Source organism: Oncorhynchus gorbuscha, linkage group LG07, assembly GCF_021184085.1.
Source record: "Oncorhynchus gorbuscha isolate QuinsamMale2020 ecotype Even-year linkage group LG07, OgorEven_v1.0, whole genome shotgun sequence".
In the NCBI taxonomy this organism is placed as follows: Eukaryota; Metazoa; Chordata; class Actinopteri; order Salmoniformes; family Salmonidae; genus Oncorhynchus; species Oncorhynchus gorbuscha.
Window position 1 is genome coordinate 78350110 of NC_060179.1, and position 23948 is coordinate 78374057.

The window sequence follows — 23948 nt, forward strand, 5'->3', positions numbered from 1 at the left end:
AATCGCAACTCTAAGAGCTTCTCTCCGCCCTCCCACCTCTGCACCTGAGGGATGTTTCCCTAAGTGGCACCATATTCCCTGTATAGTCCACTACTTCTGACCAGAGCCTATAGGGTCAAAAGGCTCTGGTCAAGAGTGGTGCACTACTGCCATTTGGGACACACGCCAGGTCTCAGGGTGGGACCGTGTCTGGGACTGGAACACGGCGTTCTACCATGTAAGGTAACAACTCACTGGCCTAATCAACATGTGCCCTTCTCTCTTTCACATCTTACAAGCCTGTAGGGCGGCAGGTAGCCTAGAGGTTAAGAGCGTCAGTAACCAAAAGGTCACTGGTTCAAATCCTCTAGCCAGCAAGGTGAAAAATGTGCTGTTCTGCCTTTGAGCAAGGCAGATAACCCCCAACTTCTCTCTGGGTACGTTGATGTCAATAAAGGCAGCCCCCCCCCAACCCTCTGATTCAGAGGGGCTAAATGACTCCTGCACCTCTCTGATCCAGAGGGGTTGGGTTAAATGCAGAAGACACATCTTGGAGGAACGCTTTCAGTTGTACTGACCAGGTACAACTGACCAGGTACAACTGACAGGGTACAACTGACAGGGTACGACTGACTGGGTACGACTGACTGGGTACAACTGACTGGGTACAACTGACCGGGTACAACTGACCGGGTACAACTGACTGGGTACAACTGACAGGGTACAACTGACCGGGTACAACTGACAGGGTACAACTGACAGGGTACAACTGACAGGGTACAACTGACCGGGTACAACTGACAGGGTACAACTGACAGGGTACAACTGACCGGGTACAACTGACAGGGTACAACTGACCGGGTACAACTGACAGGGTACAACTGACAGGGTACAACTGACAGGGTACAACTGACCAGGTACAACTGACCGGGTACAACTGACCGGGTACAACTGACAGGGTACAACTGACCGGGTACAACTGACAGGGTACAACTGACCGGGTACAACTGACAGGGTACAACTGACAGGGTACAACTGACCGGGTACAACTGACAGGGTACAACTGACAGGGTACAACTGACCAGGTATCCCCTTCTCCCTGTGCAGTAAAACACACTAGCCTTTCTCTTCTCTTAAATCCTACCTCATCCCCATACTGTTTATATTTATTTACTTTTCTGCTCTTTTTCACACCAATATCTCTACCTGTACATGACCATCTGATCATTTATCACTCCAGTGTTAATCTGCAAAATTGTAATTATTCGCCTACCTCCTCATGCCCTTTGCACACATTGTATATAGACTCCCCTTTTTTTCTACTGTGTTATTGACTTGTTAATTGTTTAGTCCATGTGTAACTCTGTGTTGTCTGTTTACACTGCTATGCTTTATCTTGGCCAGGTCGCAGTTGCAAATGAGAACTTGTTCTCAACTAGCCTACCTGGTTAAATAAAGGTGTTCTCAACTAGCCTACCTGGTTAAATAAAGGTGTTCTCAACTAGCCTACCTGGTTAAATAAAGGTGTTCTCAACTAGCCTACCTGGTTAAATAAAGGTGAAATAAATATACATATATATATAAAAAATATGTACCATTTGAAAAACAGCAAATGCCTTCAACATCCTCTTCGTTGAATAGTGTTACTTTTTCAAAGATATAGTTCAGTTTGGCACGGCAAAATAATATAATGGATACGAATTGAAGATAGTGTATGTAATGACTCTCTTTCTAAAAAGAAAAACTGACCAATGAAATATCTAATAATAATAATAATCTGTTGTAATGTTGTAGTATTATTGCTTATTTTGTAGAAAGCCGTTCTGTGGAGATGGGATACCTTCTGCTTTTGGCTCAGTGCCACAATCAATGCTCTCACGTTGACACACTACTGCTACAGCAATGGCAGCCACAGCTCTCCTTCTCCCCACTCTCTTCTTACTACACATCATTCTAGGATACATCACTTCCTGTCAGCCATTTTGTCACAGATCAACCTCTTGTAGCTGAGTGCGTTTATGTTGATGTCATTAGCTTACGAAGTCTCAGGTCTACAAACTAAACTATTGGGGCTACGTCCCAAATGGCACCCAGTTTTGTAAATAGTGCACTACTTTTGCCCAGATCCTTATGGGCCCAGGTTAAAAGTAGTGCATTACATAGAGAATAGGGTGCCAAATTGAATGCCTGTATCATTTACTTACTTAATAAAACCCAGTTTGAAATGTGTTGCTTCAACAGGAATTGCTGAACATTAGCGGTCTTAATGTATATTGGGAAAATGACAAACTGCAGCGTTAATAGTAGTGACCCGTCTTACAGGAACACAGTTTGATAACATCAGAGGAATATAGAGTAGCAGCATTTAGTTTTTTTCCGTTGGTAAATTCCCTCGGTATGATTCCCATTATACAGGCGTTATACAGACAATATCAACTTATTGCCCACCATTTATAATACTATTGTTAATGAGATTATAATTTCTAATCATTAAATGTGTTAAATTAATGACAATATTTTGGCTTTATTGGAAAGAGAAAGACCTATACCCTCATATCCAACTTCTTTCTTTCTTTCTCTCTCTTTATTTATTTGTCTCGCTCCAGCACCACTTTCTTTCTCACATTCTAGAAACCATCAATTTCAACCCGGAGCAATACATTCAAATCAATACAGGAAATAAACAAGAGCATCGTCATTTCCAAAATCGGTACAGTACATCGATGACAGACAATGCATATAGTCAAGATAAAACTCTTAAAAGTAGACATCAACTGGAGAGTCTTGACAAGGTGGTCATGTGTTTTGTTGACCCGGAGAGTCTTGACAAGGTGGTCATGTGTTTTGTTGACCTGGAGAGTCTTGACAAGGTGGTCATGTGGCTCTACTTTTAGTTTTCCATTGAAGAGGAAGGAGGTGTTTAGTTTGATGTATTTTTTTTTCTGGGGGCGGAAGGAGGGAGGAGGGGGGCGTTTGTCCCTCTCTCTCGCTCTAGTACGGAGTGAAGCGACTGCAGCCTCCTCTGTATAGGCTAGCCTGCAACATCAAAGATGAAAAAAGCTCCAATCAGTATTCAGTATAGGAAGCTTGGGTTATATGCTGCGTTCGCGTGCTCGTCGGAATTAGGAAACTCTGACATTTCTAACTTGCTAACTGGTTGAACGTGGCACGTGTAGAACTACAACCTGTTAGTAAGTCGGAAATGTACGATTTTCCTTAGTTCCGACTGGCAATATCATATTATATTGGCTTCTTCTTTTTCTCCCTCAAAACTTTCCTCCCTTTTAAAAAAAAAATGTTGTTGCAATGGTTGGAGTGTTGGTGGAGATTTAGAGGAGACGGGTACCAGAGACTTGGACGTGACTGTGTTTGTGTGCATGCGAACACTATGAATGTTTTCTTATGTTTGTGAGAAAGGAATGGAAGGACTTTGGAAGTGATTAGTGGTGTGATTCAAACTAAGCAGTGACTAAATTCTCAAAAAGTTTTACTCCAATCTTTCATTGAAACTACAAACTCTAAATAGGTCATTGAATCAGATATACAGTAGTTAATTCTCTTTCATGTCCAGATCACGATTTATACCGAGTCTGCACCACTGTCTCTTTCCCTGATCTCTCTGCCCCTCCATCTGTCCCCTCCACCCCTCTTTCTGTCCCCCTCCACCCCTCTCTCTGCCCCTCCACCCCTCTATCTGTCCCCTCCACCCCTCTTTCTGTCCCCCTCCACCCCCTGTCTGCCCTCCCCACCCCTCTTTCTGTCCCCCTCCACCCCTCTGTCTGCCCTCCCCACCCCTCTGTCTGTCCCCCTCCACCCCTCTGTCTGCCTTCCCCACCCCTCTGTCTGTCCCCCTCCACCCCTCTGTCTGCCCTCCCCACCCCTCTGTCTGCCCTCTCCACCCCTCTGTCTGTCCCCCTCCACCCCTCTGTCTGCCCTCCCCACCCCTCTGTCTGCCCTCCCCACCCCTCTTTCCGTCCCCACCCCTCTTTCCGTCCCCCTCCACCCCTCTATCTGCCCTCCCCACCCCTATCTCTGCCCCTCCCCACCCCTATCTCTTGCTCTCCACCCCTCTATCTGTCCCCTCCCCACCCCTCTATCTGCCCTCCCCACCCCTATCTCTGCCCCTCCACCCCTCTTTCTGTCCCCTCCACCCCTCTATCTGCCCTCCCCACCCCTCTTTCTGTCTCTACCTACCCCTCTCTCTGCCCCCTACCACTCACTCTGCCCCATACCCCTCTGTCTGTCCCCCCACCCCTCTATCTGTCCCCCTTCCCCTCTCTCTGCCCCCTACCACTCTCTCTGCCCCATACCCCTCTGTCTGTCCCCCCCACCCCTCTATCTGTCCCCCTACCCCTCTCTCTGCCCCATACCCCTCTGTCTGTCCCCCCCACCCCTCTATCTGTCCCCCTACCCCTCTCTCTGCCCCATACCCCTCTGTCTGTCCCACCCACCCCTTTATCTGTCCCCCCACCCCTCTCTCTGCCCCAAGCATGTTATCCAAGTATACTAATACAGACCTAGTACATCAAACATCATTATATATTTAAATATTTTTCTCTCTCTCCCTCTCTCTCTCCCTCCCTCTCTCTCTCCCTCCCTCCCTCCCTCCCTCTCTCTCTCCTCTCTCTCCCTCCCTCCCTCCCTCCCTCCCCTCCCTCTCCCTCCCTCCCTCCCTCTCTCTCTCTCTCTCTCTCTCCCTCTCTCCCTCTCTCTCTCTCTCAGTAAGTGGTCGTGCTTGTTCAGTGGGTCTACAAGATGGCATTTTGCCATCTTGTGTATTTAGTTACTTCTTGTTCTTCCTTAGGGCTCGATTTAATCCGTATCACGGAAGTTCAGGGCAATGTTTCCACGTTTGCGGAGGCTGCATTTCTGGTAAACGCTGAATAAAACTCATATAGTGTTTGGTCCAGATTGATAATTTACCTCATCCTCTTCTATTCCTATTCAGCCCCTCAATCTTTCTCTAAACATACTGTCATTTTTACTGAAGTGGTGAGTGGATCAACGTTTGTTTTGTTTTGAGGTCACTGTGTTTAGGAGTGGTGGTGGTAGAAATGTGCAGTGTACGTGTAATATAATGTGTAATGTAATATAATGTGTAATGTAATATAATGTGTAATGTAATATAATGTGTAATGTAATATAATGTGTAATGTAATATAATGTGTAATGTAATATAATGTGTAATGTGGAATGAAGAATGTGTAATGTAATATAATGTGTAATGTAATATAATGTGTAATGTAATGTGGAATGTAATGTGGAATGTAATATAATGTGTAATGTAATGTGTAATGTAATATAATGTGTAATGTAATATAATGTGTAATGTAATGTAATGTGGAATATAATGTGTAATGTAATATAATGTGTAATGTAATATAATGTGTAATGTAATATAATGTGTAATGTAATATAATGTGTAATGGAATATAATGTGTAATGTAATGTAATGTGGAATATAATGTGTAATGTAATATAATGTGTAATGTAATGTAATGTGGAATATAATGTGTAATGTGATATAATGTGTAATTTAATGTGGAATGTGTAATGTGGAATTTGTAATGTGTGATGTAATGTAACGTGATGTGTAATGTGTAATGCAATGTAATGTAATGTAATGTAACGTGATGTGTAATGTGTAATGTAATGCAATGTAATGTAATGTGTAATGTAATATAATGTGTAATGTAATGTGATGTGGAATGTAATGTGTAATATAATGTTATGTGTAATGTAATGTCATGTGTAATGTGTAATTTGTAATGTGTGATGTGTAATGTAATGTAACGTGTAATGTGATGTGTAATGTGTAATGTGTAATGTGTAATGTGTAATGCAATGTAATGTGTAATGTAATGTGTAATGCAATGTAATGTGTAATGTGTAATGTAATGTGTAATGCAATGTAATGTGTAATGTGTAATGTAATGCAATGTGTAATGTGTAATGTGTAATATGTAATGCAATGTAATGTGTAATGTGTAATGTAATCTAATGTGTAATGTAATGTGTAATGTGTAATGTAATGTGTAATGTAATGTGTAATGTGTAATGTGTAATGTAATGTGTAATGTAATGTGTAATGTGTAATGTGTAATGTGTAATGTAATCTAATGTAATGTGTAATGTGTAATGTAATGTGTAATGTGTAATGTGTAATGTAATGTGTAATGTGTAATGTGTAATGTGTAATGTAATCTAATGTAATGTGTAATGTGTAATGTGTAATGTAATGTGTAATGTGTAATGTAATGTGTAATGTAATGTGTAATGTAATGTGCAATGTAATGTGTAATGTGTAATGTGTAATGTAATGTGTAATGTGTAATGTGTAATGTAATGTGTAATGTAATGTGTAATGTGTAATGTGTAATGTAATCTAATGTAATGTGTAATGTAATGTGTAATGTGTAATGTAATGTGTAATGTGTAATGTAATGTGTAATGTAATGTGTAATGTGTAATGTAATGTGTAATGTGTAATGTGTAATGTAATGTGTAATGTAATGTGTAATGTGTAATGTAATGTGTGATGTGTAATGTAATGTGTAATGTAATGTGTAATGTGTAATGTAATCTAATGCAATGTACAATGTAACGTGTAATGTAATGTGTAATCTAATGTAATCTAATGTAATGTAATGTGTAATGTAATGTGTAATGTGTAATCTAATGTAATGTAATGTGTAATGTGTAATGTGTAATGTAACGTGTAATGTGTAATGTAATTTAATGTAATGTGTAATCTAATGTAATGTAATGTGTAATGTGTAATGTCTAATATAATGTCATGTGTAATGTAATGTGTAATGTAATGTAATGTAATGTCTAATATAATGTAATTTGTAATGTAATGTGTAATGTAACGTGTAATGTAATGTCTAATATAATGTAATGTGTAATGTCTAATATAATGTCATGTGTAATGTAATGTGTAATGTAACGTGTAATGTAATGTCTAATATAATGTAATGTGTAATGTCTAATATAATGTCATGTGTAATGTAATGTGTAATGTAACGTGTAATGTAATGTCTAATATAATGTAATGTGTAATGTAACGTGTAATGTAATCTAATGTAACGTGTAATGTAATCTAATGTAATGTAATGTGTAATGTAATGTGTAATGTAATGTGTAATGTAACGTGTACGTGAAACAAAGGAAAAGGTTAATTTGGAAGGAGAAAAAAGAAGTGAATGAATAAGAGAATAGAGAAACACAGTTTTAATGAAGTAAATGAAGAATAACAAATGGTTGTATAATTAATGAAGGCTTTTAGCTAGCAGCTGCACGATGGGGGGAGGTCGCTTGCTCGGTCGGGAGAAGGAAAGGGGGTGCGATTTCCGGCATCACGCGCGTGTCTGCACACAACACCCTGCACATCTGTCTAAGGCAAGAATTCTACACAGATCAGCTTCTCAGACAGAGATGAGGGGAGCTTCGTGCCATGGGGACCATTTGTCTGTCTCTATTTTTCGTCATTGTGTTTTTTGTTTTTATGTTTTTCTTTCTTTCTTTCTTTAATTTCTCACGGCACGCCACTGCGCGAGCTTGATGGTCGTTAATCTTTGGAGGAAGTCCCTACTCACACCCGCAAATGGAAACACATAGTTCTTTATTTTTGTATTTTTTGGGGGGGTGGGTGGGGGGGCTCTCGTTATTTATTTTTTCATCTTTGATGTTAGCTGCAAAAGCTAGCTAAAAACAAACATTAACCAATGAACTATTTCCTCCTGTGGAAATTGAGGAGAATCCTCTCATAATAGAGGATGTAGCGGTCTCATTGGGATTTCAAGAGCTTCAGGCCAATGACATTGAAAAAGGACTAAGAGAATAAAGCAACGACATCTCTGGTTCATTTACTGAAGTGGCAACAGCTGTTGAATCTCAGATAGAAAACATATGCCGTAGAAAATCACACAGCGACAGAGTCAGCTACTTCCAGGAAATCAAATCATTTCACCTCTTCTCCCATGTGTCCATTCTACTTTCATTTACAGTAAATGCATCCGTACATAATAAGTACATATTACATGATATAAATACAATGCATGATACTCTCTGTAGTGCTTGGACTACTACTCTGTATCCCAAATGGTCCCATTTTCTCTATAAAGTGGACCACTTTGACCAAGTCCCTATAGGGAGTAGGGAGCCACATTTTAGAAAGCAGTGGTCATGGTAACAGAAGAGGACAGAGGACTCACCATAGTACCCACACTGTACGTGGCTGCAGGACCAATCGTGTGGTGATATGGGTCCGCTGTTGCATAGACTCTCCCATAACTGTATGGGAGAGAGGAGAGAGGAGAGAGACGAGAGAGCAGAGAGGAGAGAGGAGAGACGAGAGAGGAGAGAGGAGAGAGAGGAGAGAGATGAGAGAGACGAGAGAGACGAGAGAGACGAGAGAGAGGAGAGAGACGAGAGAGAGGAGAGAGAGAGAGAGGAGAGAGGAGAGAGGAGAGAGAGAGAGGAGAGAGGAGAGAGAGGAGAGAGAGGAGAGAGAGAGAGAGGAGAGAGAGGAGAGAGGAGAGAGAGGAGAGAGATGAGAGAGGAGAGAGACGAGAGAGGGGAGACAGAAAAATAATGAACATGAGACACTACCGCACAGGTGTCCGGAGACTACATCTCTTAGAAACGTTATAGAGACAGCCCTGCCTCTGGGGTCCAGAGACTACATCTCTTAGTATCGTTACAGACAGCCCTGCCTCTGGGGTCCAGAGACTAGATCTCTTAGTATCGTTACAGACAGCCCTGCCTCTGGGGTCCAGAGACTAGATCTCTTCGTAACGTTACAGACAGCCCTGCCTCTGGGGTCCAGAGACTAGATCTCTTAGTAACGTTACAGACAGCCCTGCCTCTGGGGTCCAGAGACTAGATCTCTTAGTATCGTTACAGACAGCCCTGTGGGATAGACATGCTATAAATGTACATTGTAAAGGTGAGAGTGTGGGATTGCAGTGATTTGTTTTACCCGTTTCAATTCATTGAGAAAAAAAGAGTGTGTTTTATCTTCTGGTAGAGGAATGTTAAACCAGTCAGATAGACAGAGGGAGTTTAAATATATATATATATATAGAGAGAGAGAGAGTTAAATTGAATTGAGAGAGAGAGGGATACAGGGATATGAAAAAGGTGGAAGGGAGAGAAATTAGACTTGCGACACGAGGACATAGTGTATGAAGCAGAAAGAGTAGGAACAGAAAGAGAGGAATATTGGCAGAGACGACTGGCCCAGCGTCGTCCAGGTTACGGGAGGGAGCCCAGCGTCGTCCAGGTTAGTGGAGGGAGCCCAGCATCGTCCAGGTTAGGGGAGGGAGCCCAGCGTCGTAAGGGAGGGAGCCCAGCGTCGTAGGGGAGGGAGCCCAGCGTCGTAGGGGAGGGAGCCCAGCGTCGTAGGGGAGGGAGCCCAGCGTCGTAGGGGAGGGAGCCCAGCGTCGTCCAGGTTAGGGGAGGGAGCCCAGCATCGTCCAGGTTAGGGGAGGGAGCCCAGCGTCGTCCAGGTTAGGGGAGGGCGCCCAGCGTCGTCCAGGTTAGGGGAGGGAGCCCAGCGTCGTCCAGGTTAGGGGAGGGAGCCCAGCGTCGCCCAGCATCGTCCAGGTTAGGGGAGGGAGCCCAGCGTCGTAGGGGAGGGAGCCCAGCGTCGTCCAGGTTAGGGGAGGGAGCCCAGCGTCGTAGGGGAGGAAGCCCAGCGTCGTCCAGGTTAGGGGAGGGAGCCCAGCGTCGTCCAGGTTAGGGGAGGGAGCCCAGCGTCGTCCAGGTTAGGGAGGGAGCCCAGGGAGGTTAGGGAGGGAGCCCAGCATCGTCCAGGTTAGGGAGAGGGAGCCCAGCGTCGTCCAGGGGAGGGAGCCCAGCCCAGTCGTCCAGGTTAGGGGAGGGAGCCCAGCGTCGTCCAGGTTAGGGAGCCCAGGGAGGTTAGGGGAGGGAGCCCAGCATCGTCGTCCAGGTTAGGGGAGGGAGCCCAGCGGTCCAGGTTAGGGGAGGGAGCCCAGCGTCGTCCAGGTTAGGGAGGGAGCCCAGCGTCGTCCAGGTTAGGGGAGGGAGCCCAGTGTCGTCCAGGTTAGGGGAGGGAGCCCAGCGTCGTCCAGGTTTAGGGGAGGGAGCCCAGCGTCGTAGGGGAGGGAGCCCAGCGTCGTCCAGGTTAGGGGAGGGAGCCCAGCGTCGTCCAGATTAGGGGAGGGAGCCCAGCGTCGTCCAGATTAGGGGAGGGAGCCCAGCGTCGTCCAGGTTAGGGGAGGGAGCCCAGCGTCGTCCAGGTTAGGGGAGGGAGCCCAGCGTCGTCCAGGTTAGGGGAGGGAGCCCAGCGTCGTCCAGGTTAGGGGAGGGAGCCCAGTGTCGTAGGGGAGGGAGCCCAGCGTCGTCCAGGTTAGGGGAGGGAGCCCAGCGTCGTCCAGGTTAGGGAGGGAGCCCAGCGTCGTCCAGGTTAGGGGAGGGAGCCCAGCGTCGTCCAGGTTAGGGGAGGGAGCCCAGCGTCGTCCAGGTTAGGGAGGGCGCCCAGCGTCGTCCAGGTTAGGGAGGGAGCCCAGCGTCGTCCCAGGTTAGGGGGAGGGCGCCCAGGGGTTAGGGAGGGAGCCCAGCGTCGTCCAGGTTAGGGGAGGGCGCCCAGCGTCGTCCAGGTTAGGGGAGGGAGCCCAGCGTCGTCCAGGTTAGGGGAGGGCGCCCAGCATCGTCCAGGTTAGGGGAGGGTTTGGATGGGGTAGGCCGTCATTGTAAAATAAGAATTTGTTCTTAACTGGCTTGCTCAGATAATTAAATAAAAGGTTAAATAAAAAACATGAAATAAAGAGAAATAGACAAATACATGGTCCAATAGAGAGGGAGAAATAGAGAGAGAGAGAGAGCGAGAGAGAGAGAGAGAGAGAGAGAGAGAGAGAGAGAGAGAGAGAGAGAGAGAGAGAGAGAGAGAGAGAGAGAGACACTTTGTCTGTTCTAGGGGCATGCCTGACCTCTCCTCTTCTCCTCTCTGCCTCTTCCCTGTATCTCTCTCTTCTCCTCTCTGGCTCCTGAGTGGCACAGTGGTCTAAGGCACTACATCTCAATGCAAGATGCGTCGCTATAATTCCTGGTTCAAATCCAGGCCTAATCCCATCTGTCTGTGATTGAGCTGTACACAGTTGGCCTAGCGCCGGGTTTGGATGGGGTGAATATACGTTTGCTCTTTAATTGACTTGCCTAGTTAAATAAAGGTTAAATAAAAATAAAAATAAAAAATCCTTCATTCCTCCTGTATCTCTCTGCCCTCGTCTTCTCTCTCTGGCTCTTCTCTTCATTCCTCCTGTATCTCTCTCTGCCCTTCTACTCTCTGGCTCTTCCCTTCATTCCTCCTGTATCTCTCTCTGCCCTTCTACTCTCTGACTCTTCCCTTCATTCCTCCTGTATCTCTCTCTGCCCTTCTACTCTCTGACTCTTCCCTTCATTCCTCCTGTATCTCTCTCTGGCCTTCTACTCTCTGGCTCTTCCCTTCATTCCTCCTGTATCTCTCTCTGCCCTTCTGACTCTTCTTCCTCCTGATTCTTCCCCCTTCATTCCTTCCTTCATTCCTCCTGTATATCTCTGCCCTTCTACTCTCTGGCTCTTCCCTTCATTCCTCCTGTATCTCTCTCTGCGCTTCTACTCTCTGATTCTTCCCTTCATTCCTCCTGTATCTCTCTGCCCTTCTACTCTCTGATTCTTCCCTTCATTCCTCCTGTATCTCTCTGCCCTTCTACTCTCTGGCTCTTCCCTTCATTCCTCCTGTATCTCTCTCTGCCCTTCTACTCTCTGGCTCTTCCCTTCATTCCTCCTGTATCTCTCTCTGCGCTTCTACTCTCTGACTCTTCTCTTCATTCCTCCTGTATATCTCTCTGCCCTTCTACTCTCTGACTCTTCTCTTCATTCCTCCTGTATCTCTCTCTGGCCTTCTACTCTCTGGCTCTTCCCTTCATTCCTCCTGTATCTCTCTCTGCCCTTCTACTCTCTGATTCTTCCCTTCATTCCTCCTGTATCTCTCTCTGCCCTTCTACTCTCTGATTCTTCCCTTCATTCCTCCTGTATCTCTCTCTGCCCTTCTACTCACTGATTCTTCCCTTCATTCCTCCTGTATATCTCTCTGCCCTTCTACTCTCTGATTCTTCCCTTCATTCCTCCTGTATCTCTCTCTGCCCTTCTACTCTCTGATTCTTCCCTTCATTCCTCCTGTATCTCTCTGCCCTTCTACTCACTGATTCTTCCCTTCATTCCTCCTGTATCTCTCTCTGCCCTTCTACTCTCTGATTCTTCCCTTCATTCCTCCTGTATCTCTCTGCCCTTCTACTCTCTGATTCTTCCCTTCATTCCTCCTGTATCTCTCTGCCCTTCTACTCTCTGATTCTTCCCTTCATTCCTCCTGTATCTCTCTCTGCCCTTCTACTATCTGATTCTTCCCTTCATTCCTCCTGTATCTCTCTGCCCTTCTACTCTCTGATTCTTCCCTTCATTCCTCCTGTATCTCTCTCTGCCCTTCTACTCTCTGATTCTTCCCTTCATTCCTCCTGTATCTCTCTCTGCCCTTCTACTCTCTGATTCTTCCCTTCATTCCTCCTGTATCTCTCTGCCCTTCTACTCTCTGATTCTTCCCTTCATTCCTCCTGTATCTCTCTCTGCCCTTCTACTCTCTGGCTCTTCCCTTCATTCCTCCTGTATCTCTCTCTGCCCTTCTACTCTCTGGCTCTTCCCTTCATTCCTCCTGTATCTCTCTCTGCCCTTCTACTCTCTGATTCTTCCCTTCATTCCTCCTGTATCTCTCTCTGCCCTTCTACTCTCTGGCTCTTCCCTTCATTCCTCCTGTATCTCTCTGCCCTTCTACTCTCTGGCTCTTCCCTTCATTCCTCCTGTATCTCTCTGTCTCTGTCTCTGACGGCTTATTCCCTCTCTATTCACTAACACTAGCTCAGAACTAATCCCACCCTCCCTCCTTTCATCCCTCTCTCTCTCTTTGACGGGACCAGGCGGGCCGCGTCGACCGCTTTATATAGTCCTCTCCTCCACATCCCTCTCTGCTCCCTCGTTTGTTTGCTATCTTCCAAAAGCAAGGGATGCCAGTGGAGGTCTGGAGGGCATAGATAAGGCCCTGTACGGGTTAGAACTAGGGTTGGGCTATCAGAGAGTAGAGGAGAAAAAAAGAGATGGAAGAGGAATTACAGGGTGGAGGAAAGGAGGAATAGAGGAGAGGTGGAGGGAGGGAATGATGGCAGGCTGGGAGCGTGACATCATTGGAAAAAAGTGAAGACAGATAGGTGGTCAATGTGCAGGGGAGGAGATGTGAATAGATGGATGGATTGATGAAGAAGGAGGAGTGGAAATGGATGAAAATGAATCTATATCCTGTTACTAGTAAATAGATAATGTCACCACTATGCCAGCTGTCATGTTCTTCCTGTTGACATGCACCATTCAAAACAATACATCTAATTGTCTGTGGCGTGAGCAAGACTGAAGCAGAAGGACATGGTTGTGTGTCTGTGTGAAAGAGTTCCCCTGGGAAACAGAGGCAGCAAGTCTCTCAGTTCCACACTGATCCACTCCCTCTAAGCCCTATTAGACAAGAAAAAAACACTCCATCCCTCAGTGAATTAACTGACTCGCTTTAAATCACAACAGCTTAAAAAGACAGAGGGAGTAGGGAGTGAGACTGAGGGAGTAGGGAGTGAGACTGAGGGAGTAGGGAGTGAGACTGAGGGAGTAGGGAGTGAGACTGAGGGAGATGGGAGTGAGACTGAGGGAGATGGGAGTGAGACTGAGGGAGTAGGGAGTGAGACTGAGGGAGTAGGGAGTGAGACTGAGTGAGTAGGGAGTGAGACTGCGGGAGTAGGGAGTGAGACTGAGGGAGTGAGACTGAGGGAGTGAGACTGAGGGAGAAGGGAGTGAGACTGAGGGAGGGAGTGAGACTGAGGGGAGTGAGACTGAGGGAGAGACTGAGGGAGTGAGACTGAGGGAGTGAGACTGAGGGAGTGAGACTGAGGAAGTAGGGAGTGAGACTGAGGGAGTAGGAGTGAGACTGAGGGAGTTGAGACTGAGGAGTAGGGAGTGAGGGAGTGAGACTGAGGGAGTGAGACTGAGGGAGTGAGACTGAGGGAGTGAGACTGAGGGAGTGAGACTGAGGGAGTAGGGAGTGAAACTGAGGAAGTAGGGATTGAGACTGAGGGAGTAGGGAGTGAGACTGAGGGAGTAGGGAGTGAGACTGAGGGAGTAGGGATTGAGACTGAGGGAGTAGGGAGTGAGACTGAGGGAGTAGGGAGTGAGACTGAGGGAGTAGGGAGTGAGACTGAGGGAGTGAGACTGAGGGAGAAGGGATTGAGACTGAGGGAGTAAGGAGTGAGACTGAGGGAGTAGGGTGTGAGACTGAGGGAGTAGGGAGTGAGACTGAGGGAGTAGGGAGTGAGACTGAGGGAGTAAGGAGTGAGACTGAGGGAGTAGGGAGTGAGACTGAGGGAGTAGGGTGAGACTGAGGGAGTGGGAGGGAGTAGGTAGGGAGACTGAGGGAGTAGGGAGTGAGACTGAGGGAGTAGGGAGGAGGGAGTGAGAGACTGAGGGAGTAGGGAGTGAGACTGAGGGAGTAGGGATTGAGACTGAGGGAGTAGGGAGTGAGACTGAGGGAGTGAGGGAGTAGATTGAGACTGAGGGAGTAGTAGGGACTGAGACTGAGGGGAGTGAGACTGAGGGAGTAGGGAGTGAGACTGAGGGAGTAGGGAGTGAGACTGAGGGAGTAGGGTGTGAGACTGAGGGAGTAGGGAGTGAGACTGAGGGAGTAGACTGAGATTGAGACTGAGGGAGTAGGGAGTGAGACTGAGGGAGTAGGGAGTGAGACTGAGGAGTAGGGAGTAAGACTGAGGGAGTAGGGTGTGAGACTGAGGGAGTAGGGAGTGAGACTGAGGGAGTAGGGAGTGAGACTGAGGGAGTGAGACTGAGGGAGTAAGGAGTGAGACTGAGGGAGTAGGGAGTGAGACTGAGGGAGTAGGGTGTGAGACTGAGGGAGTAGGGAGTGAGACTGAGGGAGTAGGGAGTGAGACTGAGGGAGTAGGGAGTGAGACTGAGGGAGTAGGGAGTGAGACTGAGGGAGTAGGGAGTGAGACTGAGGGAGTAGGGAGTGAGACTGAGGGAGTAGGGAGTGAGACTGAGGGGGAGTAAGGGAGAGGGATTGAGACTGAGGGAGTAGGGAGTGAGACTGAGGGAGTAGGGAGTGAAGACTGAGGGAGTAGGGAGTGAGACTGAGGGAGTAGGGAGTGAGACTGAGGGAGTAGGGAGTGAGACTGAGGGAGGTGGGAGTGAGACTGAGGGAGTAGGGAGTGAGACTGAGGGAGTAGGGAGTGAGACTGAGGGAGTAGGGAGTGAGACTGAGGGAGTAGGGAGTGAGACTGAGGGAGTGAGACTGAGGGAGAATGGATTGAGACTGAGGGAGTAAGGAGTGAGACTGAGGGAGTAGGGAGTGAAACTGAGGAAGTAGGGATTGAGACTGAGGGAGTAGGGAGTGAGACTGAGGGAGTAGGGAGTGAAACTGAGGGAGTAGGGAGAGACTGAGGGAGTAGGAAGTGAGACTGAGGGAGTAGGGAGTGAGACTGAGGGAGTAGGGAGTGAGACTGAGGAAGAAGGGAGTGAGACTGAGGAAGTAGGGAGTGAGACTGAGGGAGTAGGGAGTGAGACTGAGGGAGTAGGGAGTGAGACTGAGGGAGTAGGGAGTGAGACTGAGGGAGTAGGGAGTGAGACTGAGGGAGTAGGGAGTGAGACTGAGGGAGTAGGGAGTGAGACTGAGGGAGTAGGGAGTGAGACTGAGGGAGTAGGGAGTGAGACTGAGGGAGTGAGACTGAGGGAGTGAGACTGAGGGAGTGAGACTGGGGGAGTGAGACTGAGGGAGTAGGGAGTGAAACTGAGGAAGTAGGGATTGAGACATAGGGAGTAGGGAGTGAGACTGAGGGAGTAGGGAGTGAGACTGAGGGAGTAGGGATTGAGACTGAGGGAGTAGGGAGTGAGACTGAGGGAGTAGGGAGTGAGACTGAGGGAGTAGGGAGTGAGACTGAGGGAGAAGGGATTGAGACTGAGGGAGTAGGAGTGAGACTGAGGGAGTAGGGAGTGAGACTGAGGAAGTAGGGATTGAGACTGAGGGAGTAAGGAGTGAGACTGAGGGAGTAGGGAGTGAAACTGAGGAAGTAGGGATTGAGACTGAGGGAGTAGGGAGTGAGACTGAGGGAGTAGGGATTGAGACTGAGGGAGTAGGGAGTGAGACTGAGGGAGAAGGGAGTGAGACTGAGGAAGTAGGGAGTGAGACCGAGGGAGTAGGGAGTGAGATTGAGGGAGTAGGGAGTGAGACTGAGGGAGTAGGGAGTGAGACTGAGGGAGTAGGGAGTGAGACTGAGGGAGTAGGGAGTGAGACTGAGGGAGTAGGGAGTGAGACTGATGGAGTAGGGAGTGAGACTGGGGGAGTAGGGAGTGAGACTGGGGGAGTAGGGAGTGAGACTGAGGGAGTAGGGAGTGAGACTGAGGGAGTAGGGAGTGAGACTGAGGGGGTAGGGAGTGAGACTGAGGGAGTAGGGAGTGAGACTGAGGGAGTAGGGAGTGAGACTGAGGGAGTGAGACTGAGGGAGTGAGACTGAGGGAGTGAGACTGAGGAGTGAGACTGAGGGAGTAGGGAGTGAGACTGAGGGAGTAGGGAGTGAGACTGAGGGAGTAGGGAGTGAGACTGAGGGAGTAGGGAGTGAGACTGAGGGAGTGAGACTGAGGGAGTGAGACTGAGGGAGTGAGACTGAGGGAGTGAGACTGAGGGAGTAGGGAGTGAGACTGAGGGAATAGGGAGTGAGACTGAGGGAGTAGGGAGTGAGACTGAGGGAGCAGGGAGTGAGACTGAGGGAGTAGGGAGTGAGACTGAGGGAGTAAGGAGTGAGACTGAAGGAGTAGGGAGTGAGACTGAGGGAGTGAGACTGAGGGAGTAGGGAGTGAGACTGAGGGAGTAGGGAGTGAGACTGAGGGAGTAGGGAATGAGACTGAGGGACTAGGGAGTGAGACTGAGGGAGTAGGGAGTGAGATTGAGGGAGTAGGGAGTGAGACTGTGGGAGTAGGGAGTGAGACTGAGGGAGTAGGGAGTGAGACTGAGGGAATAGGGAGTGAGACTGAGGGAGTAGGGAGTGAGACTGAGTGAGCAGGGAGTGAGACTGAGGGAGTAGGGAGTGAGACTGAGGGAGTAGGGAGTGAGACTGAGGGAGTAGGGAGTGAGACTGAGGGAGTAGGGAGTGAGACTGAGGGAATAGGGAGTGAGACTGAGGGAGTAGGGATTGAGACGGAGGGAGTAGGGAGTGAGACTGAGGGAGTAAGGAGTGAGACTGAAGGAGTAGGGAGTGAGACTGAAGGAGTAGGGAGTGAAACTGAGGGAGTGAGACTGAGGGAGTAGGGAGTGAGACTGAGGGAGTAGGGAATGAGACTGAGGGACTAGGGAGTGAGACTGAGGGAGTAGGGAGTGAGATTGAGGGAGTAGGGAGTGAGACTGTGGGAGTAGGGAGTGAGACTGAGGGAGTAGGGAGTGAGACTGAGGGAGTAGGGAGTGAGACTGTGGGAGTAGGGAGTGAGACTGAGGGAGTAGGGAGTGAGACTGGGGGAGTAAGGAGTGAGATTGATGGAGTAGGGATTGAGACTGAGGGAGTAGGGAGTGAGACTGTGGGAGTGAGGCTGAGGGAGATGGGAGTGAGACTGAGGGAGTAGGGAGTGAGACTGAGGGAGTATTGAGTGAGACTGAGGGAGTAGGGAGTGAGATTGAGGGAGTAGGGAGTGAGACTGTGGGAGTAGGGAGTGAGACTGAGGGAGTAGGGAGTGAGACTGAGGGAGTAGGGAGTGAGATTGATGGAGTAGGGATTGAGACTGAGGGAGTAGGGAGTGAGACTGTGGGACTCAACGGAACGACTTGATTAGTGTAGTGTCAACAACGCACCCACTGCCAGCTAGCCTACTTCAGCAGTACTGTATCATTTTAATCATTTTAGTCAATAAGATTCTTGCTACGTAGCTTAACTTTCTGAACATTCGAGACGTGTAGTCCACTTGTCATTCCAATCTCCTTTGCATCAGCGTAGCCTCTTCTGTAGCCTGTCAACTATGTGTCTGTTTATCCCTGTTCTCTCCTCTCTGCACAGACCATACAAACGCTCCACACCGCGTGGCCGCGGCCACCCTATTCTGGTGGTCCCAGCGCGCACGACCCACGTGGAGTTCCAGGTCTCCGGTAGCTTCTGGAACTGCCAATCTGCGGTCAACAATGCAGAGTTCATCTCAGCCTATGCCTCCCTCCAGTCCCTCGACTTCTTGGCACTGACGGAAACATGGATCACCACAGACAACACTGCTACTCCTACTGCTCTCTCTTCGTCCGCCCACGTGTTCTCGCACACCCCGAGAGCTTCTGGTCAGCGGGGTGGTGGCACCGGGATCCTCATCTCTCCCAAGTGGTCATTCTCTCTTTCTCCCCTTACCCATCTGTCTATCGCCTCCTTTGAATTCCATACTGTCACAGTTACCAGCCCTTTCAAGCTTAACATCCTTATCATTTATCGCCCTCCAGGTTCCCTCGGAGAGTTCATCAATGAGCTTGATGCCTTGATAAGCTCCTTTCCTGAGGACGGCTCACCTCTCACAGTTCTGGGCGACTTTAACCTCCCCACGTCTACCTTTGACTCATTCCTCTCTGCCTCCTTCTTTCCACTCCTCTCCTCTTTGACCTCACCCTCTCACCTTCCCCCCCTACTCACAAGGCAGGCAATACGCTTGACCTCATCTTTACTAGATGCTGTTCTTCCACTAACCTCATTGCAACTCCCCTCCAAGTCTCCGACCACTACCTTGTATCCTTTTCCCTCTCGCTCTCATCCAACACCTCCCACACTGCCCCTACTCGGATGGTATCGCGCCGTCCCAACCTTCGCTCTCTCTCCCCCGCTACTCTCTCCTCTTCCATCCTATCATCTCTTCCCTCCGCTCAAACCTTCTCCAACCTATCTCCTGATTCTGCCTCCTCAACCCTCCTCTCCTCCCTCTCTGCATCCTTTGACTCTCTATGTCCCCTATCCTCCAGGCCGGCTCGGTCCTCCCCTCCCGCTCCGTGGCTCGACGACTCATTGCGAGCTCACAGAACAGGGCTCCGGGCAGCCGAGCGGAAATGGAGGAAAACTCGCCTCCCTGCGGACCTGGCATCCTTTCACTCCCTCCTCTCTACATTTTCCTCCTCTGTCTCTGCTGCTAAAGCCACTTTCTACCACACTAAATTCCAAGCATCTGCCTCTAACCCTAGGAAGCTCTTTGCCACCTTCTCCTCCCTCCTGAATCCTCCCCCCTCCTCCCTCTCTGCAGATGACTTCGTCAACCATTTTGAAACGAAGGTCGACGACATCCGATCCTCGTTTGCGTTTGCTAAGTCAAACGACACCGCTGGTTCTGCTCACACTGCCCTACCCTGTGCTCTGACCTCTTTCTCCCCTCTCTCTCCAGATGAAATCTCACGTCTTGTGACGGCCGGCCGCCCAACAACCTGCCCGCTTGACCCTATCCCCTCCTCTCTTCTCCAGACCATTTCCGGAGACCTTCTCCCTTACCTCACGTCGCTCATCAACTCATCCCTGACCGCTGGCTACGTCCCTTCCGTCTTCAAGAGAGCGAGAGTTGCACCCCTTCTGAAAAAACCTACACTCGATCCCTCCGATGTCAACAATTACAGACCAGTATCCCTTCTTTCTTTTCTCTCCAAAACTCTTGAACGTGCCGTCCTTGGCCAGCTCTCCCGCTATCTCTCTCTGAATGACCTTCTTGATCCAAATCAGTCAGGTTTCAAGACTAGTCATTCAACTGAGACTGCTCTCCTCTGTATCACGGAGGCGCTCCGCACTGCTAAAGCTAACTCTCTCTCCTCTGCTCTCATCCTTCTAGATCTATCGGCTGCCTTCGATACTGTGAACCATCAGATCCTCCTCTCCACCCTCTCCGAGTTGGGCATCTCCGGCGCGGCCCAAGCTTGGATTGCGTCCTACCTGACAGGTCGCTCCTACCAGGTGGCGTGGCGAGAATCTGTCTCCTCACCACGAGCTCTCACCACTGGTGTCCCCCAGGGCTCTGTTCTAGGCCCTCTTCTATTCTCGCTATACACCAAGTCACTTGGCTCTGTCATAACCTCACATGGTCTCTCCTATCATTGCTATGCAGACGACACACAACTAATCTTCTCCTTTCCCCCTTCTGATGACCAGGTGGCGAATCGCATCTCTGCATGTCTGGCAGACATAACAGTGTGGATGACGGATCACCACCTCAAGCTGAACCTCGGCAAGACGGAGCTGCTCTTCCTCCCGGGGAAGGACTGCCCGTTCCATGATCTCGCCATCACGGTTGACAACTCCATTGTGTCCTCCTCCCAGAGCGCTAAGAACCTTGGCGTGATCCTGGACAACACCCTGTCGTTCTCAACCAACATCAAGGCGGTGGCCCGTTCCTGTAGGTTCATGCTCTACAACATCCGCAGAGTACGACCCTGCCTCACACATGAAGCGGCGCAGGTCCTAATCCAGGCACTTGTCATCTCCCGTCTGGATTACTGCAACTCGCTGTTGGCTGGGCTCCCTGCCTGTGCCATTAAACCCCTTCAACTCATCCAGAACGCCGCAGCCCGTCTGTTGTTCAACCTTCCCAAGTTCTCTCACGTCACCCCGCTCCTCCGTTCTCTCCACTGGCTTCCAGTTGAAGCTCGCATCCACTACAAGACCATGGTGCTTGCCTACGGAGCTGTGAGGGGAACGGCACCTCAGTACCTCCAGGCTCTGATCAGGCCCTACACCCAAACAAGGGCACTGCGTTCATCCACCTCTGGCCTGCTCGCCTCCCTACCACTGAGGAAGTACAGCTCCCGCTCAACCCAGTCAAAACTGTTCGCTGCTCTGGCCCCCCAATGGTGGAACAAACTCCCTCACGACGCCAGGACAGCGGAGTCAATCACCACCTTCCGGAGACACCTGAAACCCCACCTCTTTAAGGAATACCTAGGATAGGATAAGTAATCCCTCTCACCCCCCTTAAGATTTAGATGCACTATTGTAAAGTGACTGTTCCACTGGATGTCATAAGGTGAATGCACCAATTTGTAAGTCGCTCTGGATAAGAGCGTCTGCTAAATGACTTAAATGTAAATGTAAATGTGGAGTGAGACTGAGGGAGTAGGGAGTGAGACTGAGGGAGTATTGAGTGAGACTGAGGGAGAAGGGAGTGAGACTGAGGGAAACTGAGGGAGACTGAGGGAGACTGGGGGAGTAGGGATTGATACTGAGGGAGACTGAGGGAGACTGAGGGAGACTGAGGGAGAAGAGAGTAAGACTGAGGGAGTAGGGAGTGAGACTGAGGGAGTAGGGAGTGAGACTGAGGGAGTAGAAAGTGATACTGAGGGAGAAGGGAGCGAGACTGAGGGAGTAGGGGGTGAGACTGAGGGAGTAGGGAGTGAGACTGAGGGAGAAGAGAGTGAGACTGATGGAGTAGGGAGTGAGACTGAGGGAGTAGGGCGTGAGACTGAGGGAGTAGAAAGTGATACTGAGGGAGAAGGGAGTGAGACTGAGGGAGTAGGGGGTGAGACTGAGGGAGTAGGGAGAGAGACTGAGGGAGATGAGAGAGAGGCTGAGGGAGTAGGGAGTGAGACTGAGGGAGTAGGGAGTGAGACTGAGGGAGTAGGGAGGAGACTGAGGGAGTGGGAGAGACTGAGGGAGTAGGGAGTGAGACTGAGGGAGTAGGGAGTGAGACTGAGGGAGTAGGGAGTGAGACTGAGGGAGTAGGGAGTGAGACTGAGGGAGTAGGGAGTGAGACTGAGGGAGTAGGGAGTGAGACTGAGGGAGTAGGGAGTGAGACTGAGGGAGTAGGGAGTGAGACTGAGGAGTAGGGGAGAGGGAGACTGAGGGAGTAGGGAGTGATATTGAGGGAGTAGGGAGTGAGACTGAGGGAGTAGGGAGTGAGTCTGAGGGAGTAGGGAGTGAGACTGAGGATGAAGGGAGTGAGACTGAGGGAGTGAGGCTGAGGGAGTATGGAGTGAGACTGAGGGAGAAGGGAGTGAGACTGAGGGAGTAGGGAGTGAGACTGAGGGAGATGGGAGAGAGACTGAGGGAGTAGGGAGTGAGACTGAGGGAGTAGGGAGTGAGGCTGAGGGAGTAGGGAGTGAGACTGAGGGAGTAGGGAGTGAGATTGAGGGAGTAGGGAGTGAGACTGAGGGAGTAGGGAGTGAGACTGAGGAGAAGGGAGTGAGACTGAGGGAGTAGGGAGTGAGACTGAGGGAGTAGGGAGTGAGTCTGAGGGAGTAGGGAGTGAGACTGAGGGAGTAGGGAGTGAGACTGGGGGAGTAGGGAGTGAGACTGAGGGAGTAGGGAGTGAGACTGAGGGAGTAGGGAGTGAGATTGAGGGAGTAGGGAGTGAGACTGAGGGAGTAGGGAGTGAGATTGAGGGAGTAGGGAGTGAGACTGTGGGAGTAGGGAGTGAGACTGAGGGAGTAGGGAGTGAGATTGATGGAGTATGGATTGAGACTGAGGGAGTAGGGAGTGAGACTGGGGGAGTAGGGAGTGAGACTGAGGGAGAAGGGAGTGAGACTGAGGGAGACTGGGGGAGTAGGGATTGATACTGAGGGAGACTGAGGGAGACTGAGGGAGACTGGGGGAGACTGGGGGAGTAGGGATTGATACTGAGGGAGACTGAGGGAGACTGAGGGAGACTGGGGGAGACTGGGGGAGTAGGGATTGATACTGAGGGAGACTGAGGGAGACTGAGGGAGACTGAGGGAGACTGAGGCAGACTGAGGGAGACTGAGGGAGACTGAGGGAGACAGAGGCAGACTGAGGGAGACTGAGGGAGACTGAGGGAGACAGAGGCAGTAGGGAAAGAAAAGAAAGATGACATGAAAAGGTACAGAATGCAAAAGAGAGAGCAAGAATTTGTAAGTCGCTCTGGATAAGAGCGTCTGCTAAATGACTTAAATGTAAATGTAAATGTAAGAAAAAGAGATGGAAAACAGAAAGAGAGAATGAAATAACTAGCTGAGCGAGAGAAACACACTTTCACCTGCTCTACTCTGCTGTTCACAATTCCCCCGTCGGCAGAGCGGTGTCTGATAAATCTACCATTATCCTACAGGCTCCCGATGCCCCTTATCAGACCTGACACTCTCAACCTTCCCCAGATTAGTTCTCCCAACGCTCTCACACGCAACCCACCCAACCCAGGGAGGAGAGCTCGGTGAAAGACTGAGGCCGGAGGCTGGGCCCTCTGAGGGAGGGTGGCTGGAGATTTGGGGATAGAGGAGCAGTGTGTGTGTGTTACCTGTCACTATATGCGGTTGCAGCCGTGGCTGCTGGTTGTGCGTATCTGTACGCTGCATAACCCCCCTGTGAAGAAGACAGGACGTTCTTGATAATAGACATAACAATCAGCATAGTGATAACATTCAAAAAACACACGCCATTTATGAAAGAGAGAGAGTGAGAGAGAGAGAGAGAGAGAGCAAGAGAGAGAGCGAGGGAGAGAGCTAGAGAGAGCGAAAGAGAGAGAGAGCAAGAGACAGAGAGAGAGAGAGAGAGAGAGACATAGACAGAGAGAGAGAGAGCGAGGGAGAGAGCAAGAGACAGAGAGAGAGAGACATAGACAGAGAGAGAGAGCGAGGGAGAGAGCAAGAGAGAGAGAGAGACATAGACAGGGAGAGAGAGCGAGGGAGAGAGCAAGAGACAGAGAGAGAGAGACATAGACAGAGAGAGAGAGCGAGGGAGAGAGCAAGAGAGAGAGAGATAGACAGGGAGAGAGAGCGAGGGAGAGAGCAAGAGAGAGAGAGAGAGAGACATAGACAGAGAGAGAGAGCGAGGGAGAGATCAAGAGAGAGAGAGAGAGAGAGAGAGAGAGAGAGAGAGAGAGAGAGAGAGAGAGAGAGAGAGAGAGAGAGAGAGAGAAGAGAGCAAGAGAAG

At 49.4% G+C, this 23948-nt stretch overlaps 1 protein-coding gene across 1 annotated transcript in view; it reads right to left on the reverse strand.

Annotated features, from left to right (window-relative positions):
- Positions 1-2560: 2560 nt before the first annotated feature.
- Positions 2561-23948, reverse strand: part of LOC124039375 (RNA binding protein fox-1 homolog 3-like) — a 128896-nt gene continuing 107508 nt past the window's right edge. The window contains exons 9-11 of the mRNA XM_046355338.1: positions 23314-23378; positions 8196-8274; positions 2561-3015 (exon numbers count right to left, since the gene is read on the reverse strand). Coding sequence (XP_046211294.1) covers positions 2971-3015; positions 8196-8274; positions 23314-23378 — 189 coding nt within the window. The 3' untranslated portion in view covers positions 2561-2970. The remainder of the gene's footprint in view (positions 3016-8195; positions 8275-23313; positions 23379-23948) is intronic.